Genomic DNA, 10,124 nt, shown 5'->3' with positions numbered 1-10,124 from the left:
CCCTAGTCAATCATAAAGTGATATTTTTTTCAATTAAACACAATATTAGTCTCTATACATCTCAACAGGATCAATTTCAGGTTATCTAGACATGTATCAAAACTATCACCATACACGCTGAAATCATGCATGAAAATCTCAATAATTTTTTTCACATATTCTGAACTGAAAAGGTGCTTACCATACATTTCTGAAAGTTGCAGGTGCATTACACAACCCGAACGGCATCCGTCTATAAGCAAAGGTCCTGAACGGGCACGTGAAGGTCATCTTCTCCTGATCCTCTGGTGCAATTGCTATCTAAAAATATCCTGAAAATTCATTCAAAAAATAATAGTAAGCCCTACAAGCTAAGCGTTCAACCATTTGGTCAATGAAACGAAGAGCAAAATGGTCCTTTTTAGTGACGGCGTTCAGTCTACGGTAGACAATACACTGCCTCCATCCAATAGGTTTGCGCACTGGCATGAGCTCACCTGTTTGGTTGGCCTCCACTGTCACTCCTGCCTTTTTTGGGACTGCCTGGATTGGGCTCATCCAAGGGTTATCTGATATTGCAAAGATGATCCCCACATCTAGCAGTTTCAAAATTTCTTTCTTCACCACTTCCATCATGAGGGGATTGAGTCTCATTTGAGCTTGCCGTACAGGTTTGGTGTCTTCTTCCAACCATATTCGATGTATGCAGACGGAAGGACTGATTCCCTTAATGTCAACGATGGTCCATCCTATCGCCTCCTTATGCTCTCTAAGGACTCAGATTAGTTTCTCTTCCTGGGTTTCCGAGAGTGCAGCTGAGATAATCACCGGGAGTGTTTCGTTGTCGCCCAGATACGCATATTTTAAGTGCTTCGGCAGGGGTTTCAACTCTAACACAGGTGCCTGCACCACAGATGGCAGTACCCTCTGGTGAGATTTAGGAATGAAAATTTGTGAGACTTCATACCTTTTTGCTATGGTTGACAACGAGTGTAATGCCCCTATTGTGTATTTCAAATCTTCACTCCACTCCACCTCAGGAGTTATCTCCAACTCGAGGTGCTTGATTAAAGCAACGTCTAACTCATTCTTGCCAACAGTTTCAAACATTTCCTGTACCGCAGGGACAATAGCACTCACAGAGAAAACAGAACTAAAATTAGAGTTTGAAGGATATTTCATAGTATAAAAAATATTGAAATGCACAATTTTTCTATCAAACTCCATGGACAAGGTACCCTTATTAATATCAATTTTTGTTTGTGCTGTACTCAAAGAGGGTCTACCTAATAACAAAGGTGAGGGATCGGGAGAGTGATCATCAGCCATGTCAAATACATAAAAGTTAGTTAGGAATACTAAATCATTAATTTTAACCAACACATTTTCAACCAACCGATCAGGATATGCATTAGTTCGGTCAGCTAATTGAATAATTATTCCAGTTTCTTTTAATGGATCTAGGTTTAGAGAAATATAGAAAGATTTTGGCATTACATTAATAAATGCCCCTAAGTCCAACATGACCTTTCTAATCAAAGTATTTCCTATCTTACAGGGGATAGTGAACATATTTGGGTCCCCGCACTTTGGTGAAAGTTTCCTCTATAGGACCGCCGACACATTCTCTGCAATAATGACTCTTTCATCTCCCCTCAGCCTCCTTCGATTGATGCACAAGTCCCTCAAAAACTTTGCGTACTTCGGCACCTGTTTGATTGCGTCTAACAAGGGGATATTGATCTCTACCATGCGGAACACCTCCAGGATCTCCTTATCCTTATCCTGCTTTTTCGGTTTCTCCAACCTGCTAGGAAAAGGTTGCGGGTTAATCTTAACTGTAATGACTGGGTCCGGGAGTACCTTTGGATCTGTGCCATTGCTATCTTCTTTCTCAAACTCATTTTCGATCTTTTCTTCATCCTTGTCATTAGGAATCACCGACTCGGGTCCTTCGACTTCCTTGCCACTCCTCAAAGTCATTGCACTCACATTTCTCGGATTCAATTCAAGTTGAAATGGCAACTTCCCTTGAACTTGGGATTCCAAACGGTTGATCGCGATGGCCATTTGATTTACTTGAGTTTGCAGTGATTGCACTTGTCCCAATTGATTCCTCATGCTTTGCAGATCTGAATCCGTCTTTTGCTGATTCGCAAGTAATTGCTTCATCATCTCTTCTATGGACGGACTTGAGTTCGAAGGGAGTGGTGGTTGCCGAGACTGGTACTGCTGCTGGTACCCTTAGAAAAATACGGACTGTCTGTTCCCTCCATAGCTTAGGTTGGGATGATCTCTCCAACCAGGATTGTAGGTGCTTGAGTAAGGGTCGTACTGCTTTCTTGGCGCGGGCGCGTGGCCAGCTATGTTCACGTGCTCTGCAGTTTCTTCCTGAACCAGTGGACACATCTCCATAGAATGACCCACAGCAGCACATACCCCACACGCTTTGGCTTATGAGGCACTTCCTACAGTTAATTATCGCACGAAGGATGTCAATTCAGAAATTTGCTACTGGATAGATGATGTTTCTACCTCATTCACCCTACGCGTTGGGCATCCTTCCTCGTACCAAACTGCTACGAATTCTCAGCCATTCCTTCAATTAGCTCCCATGCTGCCCGAGGAGTCTTGTTCACTAACGCTCCTCCACTTGCAATATTGATTATACTCCTGTCCCTGAAGAGTAGTCCCTCATAGAAGTATTGAATGAGCAGTTGCTCACTTATTTGGTACTGGGGGCACTTGATGCATAGTTTCTTGAATCTCTCCCAATACTCATAGAGGGACTCGCCTGGGTGTTGCTTGATACCGCAGATTTCCTTCCTTAGACTTGCAGCGTGAGATGCCGAAAAATATTTGTCCAAAAATTTTTTCTTCAACTGGTCCCACGTGGTGATATTACCTGGTGGCAGGTAGTACGGCCAACCTTTTGCAGAGTCCTTCAAGAAGAAGGGGAATGCCCTCATTTTTATCTACTCTTCTGTAATACCTGGGGGCTTCATGCTGTTGCAAACTACATTAAACTCTTGCAGGTGTTTATACGGCTCCTCACCTGGTAAACCATGGAATGATGGCAACAGATGAATTAGACCAGATTTTAATTTAAATGGAGTGTTATCATTTAAACTTGGAAAAGTAATGCATAGAGGTTGTTGATTTAAATTGGGAGCAGCCAACTCCCTTAGTGTTTGTGCATTCGCCATGGTGACTTCCTCTTAGTCTGAATCATTTGAGTTATCACCACGCAAATCCGTTGACTCAACCTCTGGATCAGGTCCTTGAGATGCAACACTGGACTGTTTTTCTCTGAGCTGTCTGGTTTCCTTTCTCGTTCTACGCGTGGTCTTCTCTACTTCAGGGTCGAAAACTAATTCGCCTGTACGAGAAGAACGAGACATAAATTAGAAAAATACCAGAAAATTAGAACAAAATAAACTTAAAAAGAAACAAATAACTAGCGCCAGTCCCCAGCAACGGCGCAAAAAATTGACAGGTTGTCAAAACCTGTACAATAATAAAAATTAAACCTAATTGCCAGTTAAAGTAGCTAATACCCGATTCCAAATACTGGAGCAGAGATTCTAAATGTGCAATGGGTTACTTGATTCACCCTGTTCTAGAAGAGTTTGCTTGATCTGATATACCCGAATGAGATGGCTCTTTTTTACAAATAATTATAAATTTGTAGCCAGGACGCCACTACAAGAAAATTGTTTTTCAGTGACAGGCTATTTTTGTCATAAAAAAAATAAAAAGTCGTCACTGATGACTTTTATTGACAACTTTCTAATTGTCACAGGGTCGTCACTGAAGGCCCGTCGGTAAAAGTACATAGTGACGACAATAAAAGTCGTCAGTGAATGGGACTGTTTTGTGACAACATGTGTCGTCAGTAATTGTTGTAATTTTAGTGATGACATAGTATCTTGTCAATGATATACAAAGCAATGTCGTCACTAAAAGTGGTCCGTAATTGTCATTGGTATAGACTAATTACTGACAACTTTTGTTGTCACTAAACACTTTTTAATTCTATGACAACAGGTTGTTATTAATGGAAAATTCTAATTCAGTGATAACACTTTATCACCATGAAATTTGTCAGATTTTCCTACTACAATTATATCTATAAATGAAAAAAAATGACAATGCTTGACAATTAGCAAATGAACGCATCCATTGCATTATGAAATGCCAAAATATCATATCAAGCATTCAAATATCATAATGAAATTCAATAGCACCCTACAAATAGTTTGATAAGTGGTATTTGGCCTAAATTTCACATATAAGTCGAGGTAGCTTTACAAAACAAATCCAAGTCCCAAAAAAAATGTGTTGTCATGACATTTCCTAAGTATAAGATTTTCTTTATCGTCCTTGAGTGAATTGGCAACTCTTGCTGCTAATCTTCCAAAAAGCTAAAATGAGCAACATATCTGCAGTGAAGTACTGCAATTATTAGTAGGTCATAAGAAAAACTTGAAACAATAAAGATAACTAAAGAATTTGCAAGAAAATAAGCTAAATCATTCCTTTTAAGTATAATCTAGACAATGACTAAATAAGGGTAAAGTAAGAGATAAACACTTAGAACATTAGAGCTCAAGAAACACTTCTTTTACTTTTACTACGTTATTAAGAACTCACAAAACAATTAATATGCTTATGCTACCATATTAAGAACCAAACAGTGTTCCTTCTATGGCTTCATGGGCTCCATTTGTATGGTTCATTCTATAGATTATGCATAGCAACTTCAACTTTTCAGGTATTGAAAATGCATATTGTTTATCGCTAGACCAAATTTTGATGACAAATAAAATTCGACATATCTAGAGATTCTTAGCGCCCATTGGTAATAGTTTAATGATTTTAATAATAAAATGATGCATCTAATATTTTAGTGAAACTGTGTAAAAAATGGAAAAGATGCTCCACTATAAATCGAAGCTTCTAACTATGAGGCGAACCAGTACATTCACTAACCAACCTACTTTCAATTTTCAAAAGTTCTAATAGCAAATATCACATGCTAGTAGCTTAAATAGCATAAAAGTAAGTAGTTATCAGGAAAAGTTTGCATAAGATGTCGTGAAATACTAGATTATGAAATTTCTTTTCTACTAGTTAGCTTAGAGACCACCTGTAGCTTGTTTATATGCAAATGTCTCCTAGAACAAAGTTATAATTGTCACTTTTACATAAACTTTGTTGACAAGACCCAACCATTTGAAACAAGTCTAACATAGATAGAAAGGAGTATATACTTACCCAAAAAACATCACAATATTTGGAAATTCCATAGCAAGGACCAATAGCATCAGCATAATAAGCTGCAAGACAATAACAAACCAATGAAGTCGCTATGAAATGATACTGTGCATTATAAGCTCAAAGACAATGAATAAAATGGTAGCTATAGTGCTTATAAGAAAATGTTTGCATATAAAACATATGTTTCCTTCTTTTAATTTTGATACTAATCTATACTTGTACCTAATAACGTTACAACTACACATTCCAAGAACACTACATAATCGTCAAAACTTACATATTCATTCAGGTAGTCCATCACCAAATATTAAAAAAAATGGTAGGAAAGAACTACTTATTCAAAATAAACTCTAGAATTTGGACAATGAAAATCAAGCTTGATGTATACCTTTGACAAGGAAAATGTTGTCTCCAGCTTATACCATAATCTGAATATCATGATTTCCTCACAAAAACTAAAAACACCTGCTTGTAACATAGTTAGCTATACAAGGCAATTAAAAGTAGTATCACAAAGTCCATACTCCTTAACTAACCACAAAACTTGAGAAAATTATGACTCCCAATGCAAAAGATGTGCAATATATACAAATTTCCCATGCGGCTTTTGTATTATATTTGAATTATGCTCCACTTCAGCAACCAAAAGTTGTTCATAAGCAAGCCTCTAGAATTAGCATTACAGTCAGCCATGAATCTTTTATTGACTTCATTAGTTGCACATTGGGAGTTCAAATGTAACTTACCTAACTTTAAAAAGGTAATATAACTTTTCTCTTGCAATGTAAAGAAATCAGAACTTCACTTCCAAAACTGAAGAACTATTAAAAAACATAAAAAATAATAAATTATTTCATTCATGTACCAAAACTTGATCTCTATTGGATGGAGTACTGAATGGACATAACGTCGGTGATGGTGTAGAGAATGGAGATGAGATTTTCTCTTGAAATTCCCATGACAATTTACCAAATTTCAACACAAAAAAAGAAAAGAGGGGAATTTTTTACATCAGAAAAAATTCCACTAAACCTTGCGATTTCCCAATTCCCTCTCCACCCAACACCACTTAACCCACTATTTTTCTCACTTGCAACCACTCATAGACATATCTACATCATAATCACCTCTTAAATCTTTTCCACTCCTATCACTATAGCTAATTAGGATGTAAAGCGTACAAGAATCCAACAGTTCACAAAGTTTCACTTTCAACTGGTCATGGTAAAGCGTTTTTTGGATATTTACCTAACTTAACGAATCACTAAATTTGCCAAGATGCGATTGGCCAGCTCTTGTTTCATTTTTTTTTTTGTTTAAAACCGCATGAAGAAGAAGTGAATTCATAAAATATTGTTTATAATTAGAAATTGGAAGAGTAGTAATTTTGTGTTAAAACTTAAAAAGGGTGTTTTAAATAAATGAAGGCTGCTTCAGGAGAGTACTTTAAAAGACAAAAATGAAAAAGAAAAACTGTTTGTAAATCCATTCATTTTCATCCCAGTAAACACAAAGCAGACACTAAAAGCAAATGACAGACATGAGTATAGGTTTCATTCCCATAGTCTATCACTATCCTGTCGTCGTGTAAAGACGTAAACATTAACATTGAGAGGTTTACATTAATGAATTTTCTACCGATCTTAAGGATCATATAATTCTTCAAAAACCCAAGTGCTGCTAACTGCTAACAAGTACCAACCCATTCAACAAACAAACGCCAAGCCGGACAGGAAGAATACAAAAGTGATTATACTACAATAAAATTATTCTCTTGCCATAATTTAAGGAATATTTACATTCCGAAAGTTTCCCTAGACCCAAATCTGATGAAGCTAGAGAACAAAGGAACCCTTAAATCTAGAGGGAGTGTGACCAGGAAATGGGTATTCTTTATGGGTTTGAGTGAGAGGGTATTAAGGGGGTGCCAGTAATGAGATGTCTGGTCTGTACTGCTAAAATCTTTGTCGGGGGCTCCCTGTTTTATCCTACGCACACCCTTGTAATTCCCCCCTTCATTTTATTCCCATCTTCTTGTCTCCGTTTTCCATCCCATTCCAAGAAACAAACCCCTCTACATCATAATCACCTTCGTCCCCAAACTCAACCTCAAACCCGTATCCACCACCAACCCCACTGAAACCTTTATCTTGTACAATAAAAAAGAATGAAGTAATGGTATTCACAACTAAAATAATTCTAGTGGAGATGATTTCACCCGTAACTCAAAATTATCCAAAAAAATTGGGCACAAATTTTTGGCAAAAAAATAATTAGGGCAAAAAAAATTGGGGAAAAATCGGGGAGAAGAAGGAGAGACATGAGATACCTTTTCTTGCAAAGAGTTGGTGGAGTACTTCTTCTGTTCAACATCACAAAGACATGATCGATCTATGGAGAGGAGAAAGGAGAATTGTTTTTTGTTAATGGTTTCTGTTGAGGGTGTAAAGTGAAAGAGGGGAGACCAACGGAGAGTAAAGCAGAGAGCTTTTCTATTGGGTTACAAAATGTTTGTTTTTCACATTTGACCCACACCATATATTTTTCACATATTTTGTTTATTTAGTTTCAGTGAAATATCAGTTCACTGAGTTCCTCAAAATTTCAATCAAGTTTTTTTAGTTGTAGTATAATTTTACTAATATATTATTAATTGCTACCTTTTAACATTTTTGTCAAAAAATTTCATAATGGGAGCCAAGTTTTTGTTAAATTAATACAAGTGGTAAATGTACTTTTGTTCAACATCAAATAGTTCAATTTTTTTGGTAATAACTTCAAATATTTTTTTGTTGAATAACTTCAAATAAGTCATACAGGTGTTAAAACTTTATATCACTTCCTCAAAATTGCAAAACTAAATTATTATATCTTAAATCTCTTTCATTCTTTTAATTTAGTCTAGTAGCACCATAGGTCTTTAGTTATGGAAAATTCTACTTTAAATAACATATGACTTATATGACTGATATAAACTAAAAGATGGTTCACCCCTAATTTGTAGGAGTTCCCATATATTTGTGTCTATTGGTTTGTATATAGTGTTTTTTAAAGTCAGTTATTGTAAATGAACTCTTTAGTTATTTTATACTGATGAGCCATGTATGATTGTATGTTATCGGTTGATTTTGTTTGAAGTTATTGTACTACTAATTTGCAAAACAAACCTAGGTTGCCATTAATTTTTAGTAGATTTTAAATAGAGCATATTCAATTAACAAAGCACATTTTAAATAGCGGCCATTCAATTAACATCCAATACAAAACTTCACTATTAATCCATTATCTTCAAATAAGAAAAAAAAATGCACAATTAAACTAATACATAATGTGTACTAGTTAATTAACTATGGAGTTTAGGATTTATCCACTTCGATAACTAGTTCCATTTGAAAACTCTTATTTATATTCATATCATATTAACTAATAATCATTCTAAGTTAAGTAGTCACAAGCTTATTTACACTAGGGCTGCAAACGAGCCGAGTCGAGTCGAGCTTTGAGCTAATCGAGCCGAGTCTCGACTAAATTTTACCAAGCTCGAGCTCGAGCTCGAGCTCGACGAGCTGGCAATTTTCGAGCTCGAGCTCGAAAAAAATAAAAAAAAATATTTTTATTAAAAAATAAAATAAAATAATATTTTTTTCTGAATAAATAATAAAATATTAAGGATATATCCGTAATTTCACTATGAAAATAAAATATAAAAAAATATATATATAATATACGTAATTTTATTATTAAATAAAAATAAAAATAAAAATATATATATATATATACTTAAGCTCGCGAGCCGGCTCGCGAGCTAACGAGCTTAATATTCTGAGCTCGAGTTCGAGCTCGACTCGAGCGGCTCGCGAGCGGCTCGATTCGTTTGCAGCCCTAATTTACACTAATGAATTTTTTATTTTTTAATTATTTTTATTCTAATGAAGTTATTACATATACAAGAAAATTAAACTAACAAGGAGGCTCATAAGTATATAACAATAAAAAATCATTAGAGAACACATAATAATTACAAAAAATTAGGAGTAATAGTTGTAAAAAGTAATAAATATTTTAAATCAAACAGTGACAAGACTAGGTTGTCACTAAAGGCTATACAATGTCATCAGTGACAACAATTGCAAAGTTGTCAAAGAAAGTGCTATTAATACTGACAACTTTTAGAAAGTCGTCACTATTGTAGTTCCCGCTCTCTCCATGACTCCTGGCGGGAATCGAATTGTGACAACAATGCAAGGTTGTCACTGATGTGTTAGCTCCCTTGACTCAATTGTGACAGCTTGCTGTATTGTGGTTAAAGGACACCATTCTGTGACGATTTTTTTTCATCACTGAGAAATGTTGTCACTAATGACCAAATTTCTTGTAGCATGCAAGTAGGATCGTATACTCAGGAACTGGGGATATTTGTCTCTTAAGAAATTCAAAGTAACACAGGGGGTGATTTTGTATAAACGACGACAATCAAAGAAATTCAAATAAGAAAATAAAAATAAATAACTAACTAGAAATTAAATGACAATTCACTAAACTTAGAGTAACAACAATTAAAGGTCCAAAACAATTAAAGCACGAAAACAATTAAAAATAAAATAAAATAGGCAACTAAAAATCAAATGATAAGTTACCAAAATCAAGGTAATAATAATTAAAGGTCTAGCTAAGAAATAAGTTCAGCAATGGTTCACCTAATTGATTATCGATGCACAAGCAATTCTAAGTATTTATTAATAAATAGGTTATAATTACCAAACAAGCGATGACAGTCAACCTCTTCTTACTGTGTCGATGATTAAGGTACGTCCGTTAATCACTACTCTAATTGAGAAATAATTCTAGGCACGCCCATAAGATTT

General features: G+C 35.5%; 1 protein-coding gene and 1 long non-coding RNA gene across 2 annotated transcripts; both read right to left on the bottom strand.

Moving 5' to 3' along the window:
* Positions 1–300: 300 nt before the first annotated feature.
* Positions 301–1,962, bottom strand: LOC113711182 (uncharacterized). The gene is made up of 3 exons (XM_027234362.2): positions 1,594–1,962; positions 947–1,092; positions 301–748 (listed from the first exon to the last, which is right to left on the bottom strand). Exons 1-3 carry the CDS (start codon positions 1,960–1,962, stop codon positions 301–303), a joined length of 963 nt encoding a protein of 320 aa, XP_027090163.2.
* A 2,272-nt stretch (positions 1,963–4,234) lies between these two features.
* On the bottom strand, positions 4,235–7,773 carry LOC113712165 (uncharacterized). The gene is made up of 4 exons (XR_011821784.1): positions 7,589–7,773; positions 5,648–5,724; positions 5,257–5,318; positions 4,235–4,421 (listed from the first exon to the last, which is right to left on the bottom strand). It is a non-coding gene; the product is annotated as an uncharacterized lncRNA (long non-coding RNA).
* Between the last annotated feature and the right edge of the window lie 2,351 nt (positions 7,774–10,124).

This window comes from Coffea arabica, chromosome 10e (assembly GCF_036785885.1).
Source record: "Coffea arabica cultivar ET-39 chromosome 10e, Coffea Arabica ET-39 HiFi, whole genome shotgun sequence".
NCBI lineage: Eukaryota > Viridiplantae > Streptophyta > Magnoliopsida > Gentianales > Rubiaceae > Coffea > Coffea arabica.
This window is presented reverse-complemented; position numbering and strand designations above follow the sequence as displayed.

What these genes read in the sequence shown, in the direction of transcription:
- LOC113711182 (XM_027234362.2), bottom strand. Translation starts at nt 1,962, where the DNA reads ATGACTTTGAGGAGTGGCAAGGAAGTCGAAGGACCCGAGTCGGTGATT. An exon ending in TTGCAGAGAATGTGTCGGCG is followed by an intron (nt 1,093 to 1,593) that starts GTCCTATAGAGG and finishes CCTGCGGTACAG; the next exon opens with GAAATGTTTGAAACTGTTGG. An exon ending in TTGTCAACCATAGCAAAAAG is followed by an intron (nt 749 to 946) that starts GTATGAAGTCTC and finishes CTGAGTCCTTAG; the next exon opens with AGAGCATAAGGAGGCGATAG.